At 43.2% G+C, this 21,056-nt stretch overlaps 1 protein-coding gene across 3 annotated transcripts in view; it reads right to left on the bottom strand.

Annotated features, from left to right (window-relative positions):
- The window catches only part of LOC132820129 (cytokine receptor common subunit gamma-like), a 60,928-nt gene that overhangs the window by 12,894 nt on the left and 26,978 nt on the right, over positions 1 to 21,056 (bottom strand). For all 3 annotated transcript variants that reach the window (XM_060832063.1, XM_060832065.1, XM_060832064.1), the window contains exons 3-6: positions 9,985 to 10,157; positions 7,389 to 7,531; positions 6,060 to 6,225; positions 3,262 to 3,349 (exon numbers count right to left, since the gene is read on the bottom strand). In XM_060832063.1, coding sequence (XP_060688046.1) covers positions 3,262 to 3,349; positions 6,060 to 6,225; positions 7,389 to 7,531; positions 9,985 to 10,157 — 570 coding nt within the window. The remainder of the gene's footprint in view (positions 1 to 3,261; positions 3,350 to 6,059; positions 6,226 to 7,388; positions 7,532 to 9,984; positions 10,158 to 21,056) is intronic.

Genomic DNA, 21,056 nt, shown 5'->3' with positions numbered 1-21,056 from the left:
TAGTAACTGCGCTCCAAGATGAACATAATCCATCAACTACTACCCTCTGTCTCCTTCCAGCCAGCCAATTCCTAATCCAAACCTCTAATGTATCCTCAATGCCATACCTCCGAAGTTTTAGCATTAGCCTACCATGGGGAACCTTATCGAACGCCTTACTAAAATCCATATACACAACATCTACTGCTTTACCCTCATCCACTTCCTTAGTCACCTTCTCAAAGAACTCAATAAGGTTTGTGAGGCACGACCTGCCCTTCACAAAACCATGCTGGCTATCCCTGATCACGTTATTCCTACCCAGATGTTCATAAATCTTATCCCTTACCATTCTCTCTAAGACTTTGCCCACCACTGAAGTCAGACTCACTGGCCTATAGTTACTAGGGCTATCCCTACTCCCTTTCTTGAACAATGGGACCACATTCGCTATCCTCCAGTCCTCTGGTACTATTCCCGTTGACAATGACGACATAAAAATCCAGGCCAATGGCTCTGCTATCTCCTCCCTAGCTTCCCATAGGATCCTGGGGTAAATGCCATCAGGCCCAGGAGACTTATCTATATTCATCCTTTCCAATATTCCCAAAACCTCTTCCCTGCATATTTTCAGGGCATCCATTCTAATTATTTGTGATTCCATATTCACATCAGCAACAGTGTCCTGTTCCTGAGTGAATACTGATGAAAAGTACTGATTTAATGTCTCTCCAATCTCCTCCGCCTCCACACACAACTTCCCACTACTATCCTTGACTGGACCGATACCTACCTTAGTCATCCTTTTATTCTTGACATACCTATAGAAAGCCTTTGGGTTTTCCCTAATCCTACCAGCTAAAGACTTTTCATGTCCCCTTCTCACTTCTCTTAGCTCCCTCTTTAGCTCCTTCCTGGCTACCTTATAACTCTCAATCGCCCCTACTGAACCTTCACGCCTCATCTTTACATATGCCGCCTTCTTCCCTTTCACAAGGGACTCCAATTCCTTACTAAACCACGGCTGCCTCACAAGGCCCTTTACACCATGCCTGACTAGTACATACCTATCGAGGACACGCAGTAGCTGCTCCTTGAACAATCCCCACATCTCATTAGTGTTCTTCTCTTGAAGCCTGTTTTTCCAATCCACACATCCTAAGTCATGCCTCACAGCATCATAATTTCCCTGCCCCTCATCTTCCGACGAGGCACGTTACAGCCTGCCTCTCTCAACATTGAATTCTGAGCTGAAAATGTGTTGCTGGAAAAGCGCAGCAGGTCAGGCAGCATCCAAGGAGCAGGAGAATCGACGTTTCGGACATGAGCCCTTCTTCAGGAATGAAGCTCGTGCCCAAAACGTCAATTCTCCTGCTCCATGGATGCTGCCTGACCTGCTGCGCTTTTCCAGCAACACATTTTCAGCTCTGATCTCCAGCATCTGCAGTCCTCACTTTCTCCTAGAAGATCAACATTGAATTCAACAGCTTCAGATGATTATCCCATCTCAACCCCTCTGTTTTCATTCTGCTCAGTAATTTTATTTATTTAATTTATTTTTAAAATATTTTTCCCACTGTACCTCTTATTTCTCGATTGTCTCTCTTTCTTTCGCTCCCCACTCTCTCATCACCTTTTTCCCTCTCCTCTTTCCCTTTGCTACCCTTCTCCCCTGTTTTCCATTTTGCCTCTGCTTCACCCACCCCCACCATCCCCCACATATTTTGTCATATAGCACTGGTTTCAGCCTTGGTCATTCACAGCTCCTAATCTCCCTATAATCTCTCTATGCACTGTCATTATCACCTCTTCATTGCTACCTTTGTTTCTGGAGCCACGACTTACCTTCTCTCAGCCTGGTGTAAATACCTTCCTATTTCTCCCTTTTTTTAGCTTTGATAAAGGGTCAGTTAGACTCGAAACATCAGCTCTTTTCTCTCCTTACAGAGGCTGCCAGACCTGCTGAGATTTTCCAGCATTTTCTCTTTTAGTTCTTTCTTTTCCGGGTTATCCTTTTCCCCGTGCATTCTCCATAATTTTACCACCAGTGCTTTCTTTGTTGGCCCAATTGCTTTCTTAAGTTCCCCCTGCACTTTCTATACTCCACTAAGGCTCTAGTTGATATGATCACTTTGTACTTACTTTTTTTCCCCTTTTTATCCTGTCCTGAATACTGCTATACATTCAGGGTTTTGTGGACTTGTTGCTGCCATGTTTCAACCTAAAGGGAACACGTTGGGCCTGTACTCTCCCCATTTTTTTGACACCTCACCCCCTCCCATTGTGCTGTAGATTCTCTCACAAGTGATTACTCCCAGTATACTTTGGTCAGATCCTGTCTTATTTTGATAAAATCTGCCTTCCCCTAGTTCAAATCTATTCTTTGCACACCATCTTTGTCCTTTTCCATTACAAGTTTACGTTGCGGTCACTATCATTAAAATAGTCCCTAACTCTTACATTGAACATCTGCTCAGTTTTATTCCCCAGATTTCTCCCCTAATGGACCTTCTATGTGTTGACACAAACAGCTCTCCTAAAGCATTTCACAAAATCTAAACCCTCTAAACCCTTTGCACTGTGATTATCCCAATTTGGTTTGGGGAAGTTTTCATCCCCTTAAATAATTATGCTATTATTATTATTATTATTATTACTACACACAATAAATTGTCTACATATCTGCTCCTCTGTTGCCAACTAACTGTTTGGAGGTCTATAATACACTCCCAGTAAATGTAACAGCCCCTTTTTTAATTCCTAACCTCTGCCCACAAAGTGATTAAGACCTTTCCAGCATACCATTTCTGCTTACTGCAGTAACTGCCTCTTTCATTAATAATGTCCCACCATCTCCTTTTTTATATCCTCCTCTGTCTCACTTGTTTATCTCTGTAAAAAATGCTTCTGAAAGTGTTCAATGATTGGGGCCAGTTCGTTGCCTGAAATTCTTGGAAATAACATTTTTTCCTCCATGACTATGCATTTCTTACCCACCCAACATGGTGGGTACGTCAGATTAAATGATCAGCATGGATAGAATCACTAACTCATGCTTCAACTTATCATCCTGTGTGAATTTGAGAGACTGGCACTTCAGTATAGCTATAGTTGGAACAGAGGAGTGTCAAATAATTTTGTATACATGTTATGCTAATAGAAATGTGCAGCTAGTGCATTCTGGCACTACTATGATAGCAGATACATGAAAAAGATGGCAAAATATAACATAGTGTTTTATGAATCATAATATTTGTGAGATTTGTGCTATTTGTAACTCACCGTTCATTCTTTGTGACAAAAATAACAAGTAAAATCAATCCAAGAAGTGAAACCACAGTAATTATAGTACGGAGACCTGCTGAACCTTCTGTAAAAAAAAACAACAAATTCCCATCACTTTTAGAAATTGTCAATTATCTATTTTAATATTTTTCTGCTGACCCTACCCCTAAATAAATAATTTCTCCCCACTTTGCTGGTCACTTAGAAACTAGAGAGGGTTCAAAAGAAATTTTGAATCATACAGATGTACAGCATGGAAACAGATCCTTTGGTCCAACGTGTCCATGCCGACCATTTATGCTATACTAATCTAGTTACATTTGTTCGCATTTGGTCCATAACCTTTCAAACCTTACCTATTCATGTATCCATCCAGATGCATTTTAAATGCTCAATTCTGCCAGCCTCCACCACTTCCTCTGGCAGCTCATTCCATACACGTACCACCATCTGCGTGAAAAAGTTGCCCCTTAGGTCCCTGTTAAATCCTTCCTCTGTCACCTTAAAGCTATGGCCTCTGTTTTTTGACTCCCTTACCTTGAGGAAAAGTCATTGACTAGTCACCTTATCCATGCCCCTCATGATTTTATAAACTTCTACTGACCAGGATGTTGTAGGATATGGAGGATTTAAGTTATAGAACATAGAAAAATACAGCGCAGTACAGGCCCTTTGGCCCTCGATACTGCGCCGATCCAAGCCCACCTAACCTACACTAGTCCACTATCCTCCATATGTCTATCCAATGCCCATTTAAATGCCCATAAAGAGGGAGAGTCCACCACTGTTACTGGCAGGGCATTCCATGAACTCACAACTCGCTGAGTAAAGAATCTACCCCTAACATCTGTCCTATACCTACCACCCCTTAATTTAAAGCTATGCCCCCTCGTAATATCTGACTCCATACGTGGAAAAAGGTTCTCATGGTCAACCCTATCTAAACCCCTAATCATCTTGCACACCTCTATCAAGTCACCCCTGAACCTTCTTTTCTCCAATGAAAACAGCTCCAAGTGCCTCAGCCTTTCCTCATACGATCTTCCTACCATACCAGGCAACATCCTGGTAAACCTCCTCTGCACTCGTTCCAATGCCTCCACATCCTTCCTATAGTATGGCGACCAAAACTGCACAAAATACTCCAGATGCGGCCGCACCAGAGTCTTATACAACTGCAACATGACCTCAGGACTCCGGAACTCAATTTCTCTACCAATAAAAGCCAGTGCGCCATATGCCTTCTTCACAGCACTATTTACCTGGATGGCAACTTTCAGAGATCTGTGTACATGGACATCAAGATCCCTCTGCTCATCCACACTACCAAGTATCCGACCATTAGCCCAGTACCCCATCTTCTTGTTTCTTTTATCAAAGTGAATCGCTTCACACTTACCTACATTGAACTCCATTTGCCACCTTTCTGCCCAGCTCTGCAGCTTATCTATATCCCGCTATAACCTGCCACATCCTTCCTCACTGTCAACAACTCCACCGACTTTCGTATCATCCGCAAACTTGCTCACCCAACCTTCTAGCCCCTCCTCCAGGTCATTTATAAAAATGACAAACAGTAACGGTCCCAAAACAGATCCTTGCAGAACACTGCTAGTAACTGCACTCCAAGATGAACCTTTACCATCAACTACTACCCTCTGTCTTCTTCCAGCCAGCCAATTCCTAATCCAAACCTCTAATGCACCCTCAATGCCATACCTCCGTATTTTTTGCAGTAGCCTACCATGGGGAACCTTATCAAACGCCTTACTAAAATCCATATACACCACATCTACCGCTTTACCCTCGTCCACCTCCTTAGTCACCTTCTCAAAGAATTCAATAAGGTTTGGGAGGCACAACCTGCCCTTCACAAAACCATACTGACTATCCTTGATCACATTATTCCTATCCTATTTTATATTTTAAAAATGGTTGGATAGGCTAGGACATTTTTCACTGGAGTTTAAGAGGTTGAGAGGTGACCCTTATAGGGGCTTATAAAGTCTTGAGGATTTCAAGACCGGAGAATATTTTTAAGGTGAGAGGAGAGAGATTTAAAAAGACATGAGCAGCAAATTTTTTAAACTCGCATGTGGGATGAACTTCCTGAGGAAGTGGTGGATATGGGCTCAGTTACAACGTTTCAAGACACTTAGGTAAATACTTAAATAGGCAAGGCTTGGAAGGATATAGACCAGGACCTGGCAAGTGGGACTCGTATATTTTGGGATTATGTTTGGCATGCACTGTTTGGACCGAGGGACTGTTTCCATGCTGTATGACTATGATTTAGGCTGAAACATGTGTTCAGCATATAAAACACTATTTGGGAAGATTTTCTCCTCTCTCTGCTGCTTCAGCCTTTTTCTACGACATGGTCATCTTTCCTCTGCCATGCAGTATTTAATTGCAGAAACTTTAAGACATTGACCAGATTCTGCCAATCAAATCCAGTAACTTCAAACAGTAGGGTGCACCATACTGACGTCATTTTCTCCACCATTTCCGAAGCACGCTGTGCTCATTTGAGGCAAGCCATTTCACACAATTCCTATCCTATGGTGAAAATAAAGGCTCTAATTTTGAAGGAACAAGAACATTAAATTACAAAGATCATACTGAAGGTTTTTGTTTTCACTTTCCCAGATGTCTTCTCTACAGGGATAATTATGATTTTGGGAGATAGTGAAAAATGTTTCATCAGCAGCTGATTTTTAGTTCCATTTGAACACTATCTGAACAATAATTTTCCTGAGGTCTAGTTTAATAAATTGTAAACACAATGAGTTTACCTGGCTGGGTGGGATCTTTTCCCCAGTGAACAGCTGAGCTCCACTCACTCCACAGCTCAGTACTTGCACAATACTGGTTTATCTTACTTCGCACTTGAAAAGTGTAGAATTTCTCTGGATCTACACTTGACAAAACATACTTTGTTTGTGCAGTGATGACTTGTAACTAGATGAACAAATCCAGAAAAAGCAGTATGTAATCAGAACTGAAGATAACATTAAAATCTCATTTCATAGGTAAACAATGTGTCTCCAAGCTGTTGCTATTTACACTGATTGGTAAGGAACTCATTCCAGATCACCATTTCCTCACATCCTTGGTAACTAGCTGTCTATAACACAAGGAGGAGGGGACAATCAAAACTCCTCTGAGTTAACATCCAGTCAAATGCTGCCTTTGTTGTCAAGATCAGTCACTCTCACCTCACCTCTGGAGTTCTGCCCTTGGAGAAAATCTGTCATGAAGTCATGGTGGAAACAAAACTGAGTGTCAGTGAGCAGGTCACTGCTGAGTAAATGCTGCTGGAGAGTACGATCAACAACCCTATCCATCATTTGATTGATGATTTGGAAGTCAATGCGGTAGTGTTTTGCTGGATTGGACTTTTCCTGCTTTTTGTTGATGGGACATAACCAGGCAATTTTTCTCCTTGAATACTTTGGTTAGGGTTGCAGCCAGTTCTGCAGAATTTGTCTTCAGCAATATTGCTTATATTTTGTCAGGGTGTACAGATTTGAAGTATCCAGCGCCTTCAGTGGTTACTTGATATTACATGTTGTGAATTGCAATTATACTTATAATACTGGGGACTTCATGAGAAGATTTAGATGGATCATTTATAAAGCACTTCTTGGCTGAAGCTGGTTGCAAATGATTCAGTCTTCCTTTTTGCTGTGATGAGCTGGGATCCCCTATCATTGCTGAGGGGTACATTATTGGAGCCTTCATCTCTTTTTAGCTGTAAATTTCAACCCTATTCACCACTCAACCTGAATCACTCTGCACTGATTCATAAGTTGTGGGATCATTTAGTTATGACTACTGCATGCTGCTTCATTAGATTGACAAGTCATTTTTCAGGGATGCTGGTGCTGCAGATAACATCCTCAAGCATCTATAAGAGACACTTGTCTTCTGTTTCCTGAAAAGATGTACAAAGAGCAGCTTCATCCAAGATTAAAAGTAGAAAGGTAGGAGACCTTCAACCTAGTACACAGTGACAAAGAGATAATGTACTATTCAGTTCATAAAACAACAGCTACTACTCTCTGTTTATAAAGTTTTTGTTAATCAACGTATCAGTCTTGTTGGTCATTATCACATGGTACCTGCCAGTCTTTGTCCTTATTACTGCGGTGCCTGATTTCATACATCCGACATTTCAGTAACTTGGCTGGTGATTCCCAGCTCAAAAGGAGCTCGTTGTTTTCTGTCATATTCAGCGTCACGTTTGTAGGAGGGTAGAGTTTCACTGAAAGACATGAATTGAGTTTTTGCTGATATCAAAGTGGATATTTCAAGCGTTTCAGAGAGTGATTCTTTCAGAAAAGAATTGTGGGTCAATGAATTTGGAGCAAGTGAACTGGCTGAGGTTCGAGAGTTATCATAATTACTAAAGAAAAAACAAGGAGAACTAGGATAATGTAACATCCATCGCACACTACTCAGTCCGTCCCTCCGTATCTCTTCTGTCTCAGTTTAATGAGGACCTATTTGATCCTTGGAATATCAGTACTCACTGCAACCATTACAAAGTCCATTCCACAGGTTCAAATCCTGCAAGCACTGCAAAGTAAAGCCAGTTTGATGCAGTGGAAGTCAGTGCTACAGAAACCCTAGACCTTCACAGTATTGGGAAAGGGCCAGTCTCCATTTCCGGGACAGCCCGCAGGGTCTCCCTTGCTGGTAAGAGTTCTGGCACAGGAGTGAGATATATGCTGCAGAGGTTATTGCTACAGGCAAAATGGGTCATCAAGCAACTTCCTTAATATGGAGTGCAATTATCAAAATATAGTTTAAGTTGTGATAACTGTTGACTCCTGAACAGCCATTAAGAAATGTATATCCCTCTAGTAATAATTAGAGCAATTGAACTTAATGGAAACGAGGGGGCAGCACAGTGGCACAGTGGTTAGCAGTGCTGCCTGACAGCGCCAGAGACCTGGGTTCAATTCCTGCCTCAGGCAACTGTCTGTGTGGAGTTTGCACATTCTCCCCGTGTCTGTGTGGGTTTCCTCCAGGTACTCTGGTTTCCTCCCACAGTCCAAAAATGTGCAGGTTAGGTGAATTGGCCGTGCTAAATTGCCCGTAGTGTTAGGTGAATGGGGTAAATGTTGGCAGAATGAGTCTGTGTGGGTTGCTCTTCGGAGGGTCAGTGTGGACTTGTTGGGCCGAAGGGCCTGTTTCCATGCTGTAAGTAATCTAATCTAATCAGGATCCTCTTTGTTAGGGATACCTTTGCTGGTGTTTGTTGAAATGAAACCACGTGTGCAGGTAGAGGGGGCTCCAGTTGAATGTGTCATTCAGAAAGTGGCACCTGTAACAGTGCAGCTGTAACTCAATGGTACAGCTTTGCAATGTTCGCACTCTACTGAATTTTTTGCACTCAAGCCCTTGAGTGGAACTTGAACCTTGTGACTCAGGCAATAGTGCGAGAAACACAAGTCACATTCGCAGAAGTAAATGTAACGGAATTGAAGGGCTGCGGCTGAGTGGAATTGGGCAATATTGTGGATGTGGAGGTGGTGGTTTTAGTGATTTCAGGGACACCTGGTCAGAAGCTTGAATGGGGGTTCAAATACGAAACCCAGTGTCCAAACTTACAATTGCCAATTAGAGGGTTGGAATTTGGGAATGGGGTTTGTGGTATGAACCAAAGACAGTTTTAACTCTGTCACCATTTATTTGGAGACATTTCTGCTTATCCAGTACTAGATGTTAGACAAGCAGTCTGATATTGTAAGTCATAATTTGGACTGGGGTGTACAAAGTTAAAAATCACCAGGTTATAGTCCAACGGGTTTAATTGGAAGCATTAGCTTTCGGAGCGCTGCTCCTTCATCAGGTGGATGTGACAACCACCTGATGAAGGAGGGGCACACCGAAAGCTAGCGTGCTTCCAATTAAACCTGTTGGACTATAACCTGGCGTTGTGTGATTTTTAACTTGACACTGTGAGGCAAATGAGGGATCCAAAGAAGTGGATCTTGTGGTGGAGCTGGGAGATCATATGAAAATTGATGTTATCATTTGAGGTGACATTGCTGGACAGCAACAAGTCAATGAGACATGGGATAGACACAAGGGTCGATCCCTGAGAGACTCCACAGGTAAAGGGTTGAGAGTGGGAAGAGAATCCACTGCAGGCAATTCTTTGGTGCTTGGAAAGATAAGAATGGAATCAGTTGAGTGCAGTTACACCCAGTTGGGTGATGGCTCAGCGATATTAGAGAAGGGAGATCCAGTCCACTGGGTCTAAAGCTGCACAAATCGAGAAGGGCGAGAGGAATTACTTCTATCACAGCATCAGACTCCATTTATCAGCCATAGTTTTATGGTCATTATTAGTCTCTTAATTTCCAATTTAAAAAAAAATTAAATTCAAAATGGAATGGGCTGCCAAAGGAAGTGGTGGAGGCTGGTATAATTACAACATTTAAAAGACATCTGGATGGGTATATGAATAGGAAGAGTTTATGGGTCAAATGCTGACAAATGGGACAAGATCTATTTAGGATATCTGGTCAGCATGGATGCAATGGACCAAAGGGTCTGTTTCCATGCTGTACATCTTGATGACTCTAAATTTCACCTGCTGCTGTGGTGGGAATCAAACCTGGGTCCCCAGAACATTACCTAGGTCCCTGAATGAATAATCCAACAACAGGAACACTGGGTTATGACTTAGATTATTAAATTTTCTACCGTAGTTCTGCAGCTGGAAGGTGGTGGGCACATTTCCTGAGTCTCTGGATCCATTTGTGTAAATGTAAAAGTTTTCAAATTCGATAATTTTATCTTTTGAGAAATAGCAACCAACATTATAGCCATTTTCTTGGATATAGTTCCCACATTCCTCAGGTGACGTTGAGGTATACCTGTACGGGAAAATAAATGGTTATTATTTCCTTTACAGTATGTGTTTATAACCTGGAAGTTCAAAATTGATCACAAAGCAATATCTTTTCAAAAATCACCACATCTTCAACAATTCTTTAAAGAGAAAGGAACCTGGATTCATACAGCACCTTTCACATCTTCAGGAAATTATTTTGCAGCCAATTAAGTACTTTGGAAGTGTAGTCAGTGTTGTAACGTAGAAAATACAATAGTCTCTAACACAGAGCATACTTTCACAAACCAGATAATATGTTCTTTTATTAATTGGTATATAAGCTGAGGGATAAATATTGCCCTAGTTATCTGGTAGAAATTCTTCATTATAGAGTTAGGCATCTTACAAGAATCTTACAGGAATCTTCCTCCGCTATATTGATGACTGCATTGGTGCCACTTCGTGCTCCCAAGAGGAGGTCAAACAGTTAATTAACTTCACCAACACATTCCACCCTGACCTTAAATTCACCACACCTCCCTCCCTTTCCTAGACCTCTCCATCTCCAACCACAAGGACCGACTCAAGACTGACATTTTTTACAAACCAACCGACTCCCACAGCTACCTGGATCACACCTCTTCCCACTCTACCTCCTGCAAAAATGCTATCCCACATTCCCAATTCCTCCGCCTCTGCCACATCTGCTCCCAGGAGGACGAGTCCCATCACAGGACACACAGATGGCCTCCTTCTTTGAAGACCGAAATTTCCACTCCCATGTGGGTGAAGCTGCCCTCCAATGCATCTCATCTACGTCCTGCTCCTCCGCCCTCAAACCCACCCTTCCAACCACAACAAAGGCAGAACCTTCCTCCCAGGTCCTCACCTTCCGCCCCACCAACCTCCGCATAAATTGTATCATCCGCCGACATTCCCTCCACCTACAAATGGATCCCACCACCAGGGATATATTTCCCTCCCCACCTTTATCCACTTTCTGCAAAGACTGTTTCCTCTGTGACTACCTGGTTAGGTCCACGCCCCCCCCCCTCCCCCAAACACCCTCCCGTCCTGGTACCTTCCCCAGCCACCACAAGAATTGCAAAACCTGCACTCACACCTCCTCCCTCACCTCCATCCAAGGCCCTAGAGGAGCCTTCCACATCCATCAAAGTTTCACCTGCACCTTCACACGTCATTTATTATATCTGTTGCTCCCAATGTGGTCTCCTTTACATTGGGGACACTGGACACTTTCTCGCAGAATGCTTTAGATAACATCTCTGGGACACCCGCACCAATCAACCCCACCATCACATGGCCGAACATTTCAACTCCTCCTCACACTCTGCTGAGGACATGTAGTTCCTGGGCCTCCTCCATCACCGCTCCCTCACCATCTGATGCCTGGAGGAAGAATGCCTCATCTTCTACCTCGGAACCCTTTAACCCAGGGCATCAATGTGAACTTCACCAGTTTCCTCATTTCCCCTCCTCTCACCTTACTCCAGTTCCAACCTTCCTCATGCACCATCCTCATGACCTGTCCCACGTGTCAATCTTCCTTCCCACCTATCTGCTCCACCCTCCCCCCCCAACCTACCACCTTCACCCCCCCCACCTCCACCTACCTATTGCACTCTCGGCTATCTTCTCCCTAGGCCCACCCTCCTCCCATTTATCTCTCCCAGTCTCATTCCTGATGAAGGGATCTGGCACGAAACATCAATTTTCCTGCTCCTCGGATGCTGCCTGACCTGCTGTGCTTTTCCAGCAACACACTCTCAACTTTGATCTCCAGCATCTGCAGACCTCACTATCTCCTCAGGATACTTACACCCCATCCTGAGACAGCTGCCGACTTATCTGTAAGATGGATCCTTTGTGATTCTTTGTGTATATTAAATTTCAACATACTGTTGCAAATTTTCATGTGGAGCCTCGGGTGAGACATTGTCAAAATATATGCCAAGCGGTATTATCAGGAATTTATGTTTTATATTTTATCATTTTTTATCTTAATAATAAATTAATATTCTTCTATGTTATATCTTGCTTGCTAGGCTGAGAGTTTTGATTCTCACTATCACATGACAGTGACCCAATAACGATTTCATCACAAACTTCTTCCTAATTTCTAGTTGAGGACCCAGTTCTTCATTTAGTGCCTGCACAGAATGCTCAAACTGAAATAGCAGTAATTCCAATACTCCTAAATGACTTGACAGGATTCTAAAGAAAGTTGTAGGAAGTCATTACAAGTGTTTAACTTCACTAAAAATATATATAGAGTTCGACAAGATTCCTCATGGCAGACTGGTTAGCATGGTTAGATCACATGGAATGCAGGGGAAAGTAACTATTTGAATACAGAACTGGCTCAAAGATGATGCTGGTAGGTTGCTTTTCAGACTAAAGGCCTGTGATCAGTGGTGTGCAACAAGGATTGGTGCTCGGTCCACTGCTTTTTGTCATTTATATAAATGATTTAGACATGAACATACAAGGTCTGCTTAGTAAATTTGCAGACGACACCAAAATTAATGGTGTAGTGGACAGCGAAGAAGGTTACCTCAGTTTACAACAGGATCTTGATCAGATGGGCCAATGAGTGGCATATGGAGTTTAACTTAGATAAATTGGAGGTGCTGCATCTTGGAAAGGCAAATCAGAGTGGGACTTATACACTTCATGGTAAAGTCCGAGGAATGCAGGTTCATTGTTCCCTGAAAGTGGAGTCGCAGGTAGGTAGGAACTGAACAAGATGTATGCTTGCCTTTATTGACCAGTGCATTAAATATAGGAGTTGGGAGGTCATGTAGTGGCTGCACAGGACATTGTTTCGGCCACTATTCAAATACTGCATGTGATTCTGGTCTCCTGGCTACAGGAAGGATGTTGTGAGACTTGAAAGGGTTCAGAAAGGATGTACAAGGATTTTGCTATGGGGGAGGCTGAATAAGCTGGGTCTATTTTCCCTGGAGAATTGGAGGCTGAGGGGTGATCTTATAGGCATTTATAAAATCATGAGGGGCATGGATAGGGTAAATCGACAATGTCTTTTTCCCGAGGTGGGGCAGTCCAAAACTAGAGGGCATAGGTTTATGGTGAGAGGAGAAGGATTTAAAAGGGATCCAAGTGGCAACGTTTTCTGGAGTGAACCGTCAGTGGAAGTAGTGGAGACTGGTACAATTACAACATTTAAAAAGCATGGGTACAGGAATAGAAAGGTTTTAGTCGGATATGAGCCAAATGCTGGCAGATGGGACGAGATTTATTTCGGACATTTGATTGGCATGGACGAGTTGGATTGAAGGGTCTATTTCTGTGCTGTATATTTCTCTGTCTCTATGACTCTGTAAAATATTCACATCCAGGATATTTGGAATTCTAGCCCAGTGAGAAAAAAACTATTCTATCAGATAATCTCATTTCTTTGAGCCAGAGGGAAAACAATTACAGCTTTATTATGGTTTTTGCAAGATAATCTTTAAAAGCTAACATTTTAATACAGCTTCTCTGACAATACAGCCCAACTGGTCTATGCCAGTAAATATATTGCACATGACTCCAACTTTACTCATTCAATTCTCTTTGCTGTTTCTTGGATTCCATTTTTCCTTATGTGGTTATCCAACCTCCCTTTAAACACATGTACTCTGTTCTTAACTCATATTTAGAGTCATAAAGTTGCCACTGTCCCATCAGGCTGTAGGACTGCTCTCTCATTAGAGAAAGACAACTGGTGGTGACTTAGCTCAAGGGTTACCATTCCTCAGGCAAGGGTGAGAGGTTGAGAAGGAGAGTCCTTCATGGTAACTTCATCCGGTGATGGCAATTGAACCCATGATAGTGGCATCATACTGCTTTGTCAACCAACCTCCCAGCACAGCGCGGAAATAGACCCTTCGGTTCAACTTGTCCACGCTGACCAGGTTTCCCAAACTAAACTAGTCCCATTTGCCTGTGTTTGGCCCAATATGGTTCCATATTATTGCCATCCTTTGTGTAAAGAGGTTTCTACTGAAATTGTCATTGGGTTTAATAGTGAGACTTCTTTATTTATGGCCTACAGTTTTCATCAGCCACAAAAAAGGCAAACAGTTTCTACAAGCTGAACCTTACCAGAAATCAACAAGGTATCATTTTTGTGAAGATTCACGGAGGGTATCTCTCTTGGAGATTTAGTGCATTTTCTCAGACAATTGGTCCAAACCCACTTCATTCAGTGTATGGACCATGCCCTTGTGGCAGTCTGTTATTCAATGGTAGTCCAGTTCTCTCACTCAGTGGAAGTGCTTGCCATTCCCGGCACGTCACAGGATTTCTGGTCTGGCGCTGTGTTTAAAAGGCAGTGGTGCACTCAGGAGCTGCTATACTTGGTTTGTGACCTTTGTCCTGACATTTCAATTAAGGAGAAATTGGCAGCCTGCTTTGCCAACAGGAACTTAGAAGTCCTGATGGATCAGGTCAAAAAGTGTGGCACTGGAAAAGCACAGCAGGTTAGGCAGCATCCAAGGAGCAGGAGAGTCGACGTTTCGGACATAAGCTCTTCACCAGGGCTTAAGCCTGAAAAGTTGACTCTCCTGCTCCTCGGATGCTGTGCTTTTCCAGCACCACAGTTTTTGACTCTGATCTGTAGCATCTGCACTCTTTACCTTTTCCTGATGGACCAGGTGCAAACTGATCTAAGGTGGCCAACCTGGTCAGTGTGGTTTTAACCATCTTGAGGAATGCCCAGTAGCGTTGCAAATGGTAAATGACCTGCCAGCTAAGTGCCACTGTCTTCTCTTTGCTACTCACTCTGTTACTGCTACCGCATCCACTCTAAAGCTCTGCAGCCTCTCACTATTGCCTACAACATCTTCCTTCACTCATCTTCAGCCAGCTCAGAGTGCCATCTCCTCATCCTGCATGACCCTGGTGCTGCTGGCTCACCCATTCAGAAGACCCCTCAATGACTTTAGAAAGGAGAAGGAGTCTGGGTAACTCAAGATGGAGGATGGAAAAACTTTCTGGGTATAACAGCTGTTCCTTTTTTGAGGTATTTTAGGTGCTGGAGGTGATTTCCTCGAAGTTGAGGAGCAGCAATTACTGTTTTATATGCTGTTGCATTGTTTTGGAACTTTGAAGAAAAAAGTCAAAACAACAGCCGTTTTAAAAGGAAGAACAGACAAAGGAAGCACATGGTGAGGTCAGTGCAGGAGAGAGAGAGAGAAAGAAACTGTCACCATAGTGAACTTGCACAGTTACTGCCTTTGCTGTTTGAATACAAGTATCACTGAACATCAGAGTGCGTCTGGGAAAATTAATAAACAGTGAAATTCACAACTGATCTTGGAGGACATGTTGGGTGAAGTTCATAACACAGAAGTAGATCAGTGAAGTGTTGTTTTAAGTGTGGCCTACAGAAAGTCTGCAGTAGTGTTCAAAGTTTGTGCGAAGATTTGTAGCTCGGGTGCTCGTTGTTGTGGTTCTGTTCGCCGAGCTGGAAGTTTTTGTTGCAAACGTTTCGTCCCCTGTCTAGGCGACATCATCAGTGCTTTGGAGCCTCCTGCGAAGCGCTTCTTTGATGTTTCTTCCGGTATTTATAGTGGTCTGTTCTTGCCGCTTCCGGTTAGCGGCAAGGACAGACCACTATAAATACCGGAAGAAACATCAAAGAAGCGCTTCGCAGGGGGCTCCAAAGCACTGATGATGTCGCTTAGCCAGGGGACGAAACGTTTGCAACAAAAACTTCCAGCTCGGCGAACAGAACCACAACAGTCTGCAGTAGTGAGTAGAGTGAGTTCTTTCTTGATTATATGTTCTTGGAGATATGTCTCTTGATTAAACTTAAAATATAAGCCATAAATATTAATTTAACCTGGGGTAGTGTTTTGTAGAGGAATAAGATGGTGTTATTTTCTGGGTCTGTAGATTGTGAAGGAGCAAAAATGGCCTTTAGTAGAGTGATATGTACTTCTTGTCAGATGTGGGCGTTTAGAGAGAGTTTAAGGGTATTGCGGATTACATCTGCCATAAATGCTGTTGGTTATGAATCTTATCAGATCGAATGGATTGGTTGGAAAGACAGTTAGAAGCGATGAGGAATTTGCAAGAGCAACAGTATGTGATGGATGGCAGTTATCGGAAGGGAGGAAAGTCTCAGATACAGTCACATAGAGGGTTAACTCCAGGAAGGGTAAGAGAGGTCGGCACCTTGGGCAGGAGTCTTTTGTGGATATACCTATTTCATACAAGTATGCTGTTTTGGAAAATGTAGGGGGTGATGGATTCTCAGGGGAATGTAGCTCGAACAGCCAAGTTTCTGGTATTGAGACTGGCTCTAATGCAATGAGGGGTACGTCAGTTTCAAAGAGATCAATTATGATAGGGGAATCTCTAGTCTGAGGTACAGACAGATGTTTCTGTCGCCAGCAGTGAAAAAGCAGAATGGTATGTTGCTTTCCTGGTGCCAAGATCAAGGATGTCTCAGAGAGGGTGCAAAATTTTCTCAAAGGGGAGAGGGGCCAGCAGGAGGTCATTGTCCACATTGGAACCAACGAAATAGGAAGGGGAAAGGTTGAGATTCTGAAGGGAGATTACAGAGAGTTAGGCAGTAATTTATAAAGGAGGTCATTGAGAGTAGTAATGTCTGGATTACTCCAGGTGCTACGAGCTAGTGAGGGCAGGAATAGGAGGATAGAGCAGATGAATGCATGGCTGAGGAGCTGGTGTATGGGAGAAGGATTCACATTTTTGGATCATTGCAATCTCTTTTGGGGTAGAAGTGACCTGTACAAGAAGAACAGATTGCATCTAAAGTGGAAGGGGACTAATATACTGGCAGGGAGATTTATTAGAGCTGCTCAGGAGGATTTAAACTAGTAAGATGGGTGGGGGTGGGACCCAGGGAGATCGTGAGGAAAGAGGTCAATCTGAGACTGGTCCAGTTGAGTTCAGAAGCGAGTCAAACAGTCAGGGGACAAGGTAGGACTAATAAATTAAACTGCATTTATTTCAATGCAAGGGGCCTAACAGGAAAGGCAGATGAACTCAGGGCATGATTAGGAACATGGGATTGGGATATCATAGCAATTACAGAAACATGGCTCAGGGATGGGCAGGACTGGCAGCTTAATATTCCAGGATACAAATGCTACAGGAAGGTTAGAAAGGGAGGCAAGAGAGGAGGGCAAGTGGCGTTTCTGATAAGGGATAGCATTACAGCTGTGCTGAGGGAGGATATTCCTGGAAATACATCCAGGGAAGTTATTTGGGTGAAACTGAGAAATAAGAAAGGGATGATCACCTTATTGGGATTGTATTATAGACCTCCTAATCATCAGAGGGAAATTGAGTAACAAGCTTGCAAGGAGATCTCAGTTACCTGTAAGAATAATAGGGTGGTTATGGTAGGGTATTTTAACTTTCCAAACATAGACTGGGACTGCCATATTGTTAAGGGTTTAGATGGAGAGGAATTCGTTAAGTGTGTACAATTAAGAAAATTTTCTGATTCAGTATGTGGATGTACCTACTAGAGAAGGTGCAAAACTTGACCTACTCTTGGGAAATAAGGCAGGGCAGGTGACTGAGGTGTCAGTGGGGGAGCACTTTGGGGCCAGTAACCATAATTCTATTAGTTTTAAAATAGTGATGGAAAAGGATAGATCAAATCTAAAAGTTGAAGTTCTAAATTGGAGAAAGGCCAATTTTGATGGCATTAGGCAGGAACTTTCAAAAACTTATTGGGGGCAGATGTTCGCAGGTAAAGGGACAGCTGGAAAATTGGAAGACTTCAAAAATGAGATAACGAGAATCCAAAGAAAGTATATTCCTGTTAGGGTGAAAGGAAAGGCTGGTAGGTATAGAGAATGCAGGATGACTAAAGAAGTGATTGCTGGGCCTGTTGCTGAGATATTTGTATCATCGATAGTCACAGGTGAGGTGCTGTAAGACTGGAGGTTGGCTAACATGATGCCATTGTTCAAGAAGGGTGGTAAGGTCAAGCCAGGGAACTATAGGCTGGTGAGCCTGATGTCAGTGATGGGCAAGTTGTTGGAGGGAATCCTGAGGGACAGGATGCACATGTATTTGATAAGGCAAGGAATGATTAGGGATAGTCAACATGGCTTTGTGCATGGGAAATCATGTCTCACAACCTTGATTGAGTTTTTTGAAAAAGTAACAAAGAAGATTGATGAGGGCAGAGCGGTAGATGTGATCTATATGGACTTCAATAAGGTGTTTGACAAGGTTCCCCATGGGAGATTGGTTAGCAAGATTAGATCTCATGAAATACAGAGACAACTAGCCATTTGGATACAGAACTGGCTCAAAGGTAGAAAATAGAGGGTGGTATTGGAGGGTTGTTTTTCAGATTGGAGGCCTGTGACTAGTGGAGTGCCACAAGGATCGGTGCTGGGTCCTCTACTTTTTGTCATTTATATAAATCATTTGGAGCGAGCGCAAGAGATACAGTTAGTAAGTTTGCAGATGACACCAAAATTAGAGGTGTAGTGGACAGCGAAGAAGGTTACCTCAGATTACAACAGGATCTTGACCAGATAGGCCAATGGGCTGAGAAGTGGCAGATGGAGTTTAATTCAGATAAATGTGAGGTGCTGCATTTTGGGAAAGCAAATCTTAGCAGGACTTATACACTTAATGGTAAGGTCCTAGGGAGTGTTGCTGAACAAAGAGACCTTGGAGTGCAGGTTCATAGCTCCTTGAAGGTGCAGTCGCAGGTAGGTAGGATAGTGAAGAAGGCGTTTGATATGTTTTCTTTTATTGGTCAGAGTATCGAGTACAGGAGTTGGGAGGTTATGTTGTGGCTGTACAGGACATTGGTTAGGCCACTGTTGAAATATTGTGTGCAATTCTGATCTCCTTCCTATTGGAAAGATATTGTGAAACTTGATAGGGCTCAGAAAAGATTTACAAGGATGTTGCCAGTGTTGGAGGATTTGAGCTATAGGGAGAGGCTAAACAGGCTGGGGCTGTTTTCCCTGGAGCATCGAAGGCTGAGGTTTGACCTTATAGAGATTTACAAAATTATGAGGGGCATGGATAGGGTAAATAGACAAAGTCTTTTCCCTGGGGTCGTGGGGTACAGAACTAGAGGGCATAGGTTTAGGGTGAGAGGGGAAAAATATAAAAGAGACGTAATGGGCAACGTTTTCATATCAAGGATGGTATGTGTATGGAATGAGCTGCCAGAGGAAGTGGTGGAGGCTAGAGAAATTGCAACACATAAAAGGTATTTGGATGGGTATATGAATAGGAAGGGTTTGGAGGGATATGAGCCGGGTGCTGGCAGGTGGGATTAGATCGGCTTGGGATATCTGGTCAGCATGGATGGGTTGGACTGAAGGGTCTGTTTCCATGCTGTATATCTCTGTGACTCTATGTCTCTATAACTCACCATCTGTAACAGCACTAACATCTGTGCCACCCGCTTTCATCCCATTCAGTCTTTTTCTTTCTCTAATCCCAGGAGAAAACAATGCACAGTAGGGCCAAAAGAGCCAGACTGGGAAATGGGGTCCCTGACATTTGTCTGATATCCTTATGATCCTTGTAAGTGAGGGCCAGGACCACTTCTGGGAGGTGCTGAAACAATTCTGTTTTGGAGCCAATTATGAAACATTGATCATTCCCATTACCCTCACTGTGAATGGCTACTAACATGTAAGAACTTCTACTCTCTGACAATGAAACAACCTGTCTTTTGTCTCCTGCATGTATCAGCAGTGTTACCATGATTTCCAAGGTGAAGAAGCTAGTGCCATAAGACTCAGCTCTGAGGATGATGCCACGGATCTTTCAGAGGATGTTTTCAACAAAGCTACCTCCTGCACCACTCCCCAGATCAGGTACTGACACTGCAATGGGAAGGTTAGATAAAGTACAATTGGAAGCATCACCTATCACCACCATGCCTCTTCTGCTGGTTGAGGAAGAAACGTCCCAGGTCTCTGACACTCAGAGAACTGCTGCAGGCAGGAGAGGACCTCACGGTGTTAACAATTCAATGACTTCATCGACATGCACAGGTTGACACAAGAGCAGCAGGCATCTTTGTCAAGGGCAGAGGGCAACCTGACCCAATGCTGACCCAGGACTGCAGCAATATAGTCAGATCCCTGCTGCCTCATGCGTACAAGTGCCTGGATACCACCATGGACTCATTCTCAGGGTCTGCTGGAACGAACACACACACGCTTGTACTTAGGTTAGCTCAGTTGACTGGACGGCTGGTTTGCAATGCAGAGTGATGTCAATAGCACAGGTTCAATTCTTACACCGGCTGGGAAGTTACCATAAATGGCTCTCCTTCTTTACTTCACCCAACCGTTGAAATGTGGTGACCCTCAGGTTATACCAGCATCAGTCATCTCTCTCAAATGGGAGAACAATCCTATGGGCTGGCAACATTACCTTAGTTTTCTTCATCAGCGATGCGTGTGCAAATGGTCTCGCCAAAATCAAAACATTGAAGGACAGCCTAACCATTTTTCAGGCTGTATGATGTTTCATGGTCCAAAGTGTGAAGTTTGCAGCTTCTACAACAGATGTGGGCTGGGGGGAATTGGCAGGTAATTGCTACTTTGGTAACGAGAATGAAAATTTCGATCTCAAAACATTGCCAATGCATTACAGACATTAGTGGAATTGATTTGTAATGTTGCAAGATATGGTTAAGTGTACTTGAGGCAAAGATTGGAGCTCTGCACAGGAACTTAACTTCTAAGGTTCACATAGCATGTTGTGCTCACAGGTATGTTTTAGCTTAAGTATGTGGGTGTCTGCATAATGCTACCGCCTTTTGAAGGGCCTCACGCCGCTCGCAAATGAAGACAACCACCCCCCACCCCCTCACAGAACAAAACATTTACCCTTTTGAATGCAATGGCAGCCAGATTCAGCTCCATTGCTGACTTGTGATCTACAG

The sequence above is a fragment of the Hemiscyllium ocellatum genome, chromosome 11, assembly GCF_020745735.1.
Source record: "Hemiscyllium ocellatum isolate sHemOce1 chromosome 11, sHemOce1.pat.X.cur, whole genome shotgun sequence".
Classification (NCBI taxonomy): Eukaryota; Metazoa; Chordata; class Chondrichthyes; order Orectolobiformes; family Hemiscylliidae; genus Hemiscyllium; species Hemiscyllium ocellatum.
This window is presented reverse-complemented; position numbering and strand designations above follow the sequence as displayed.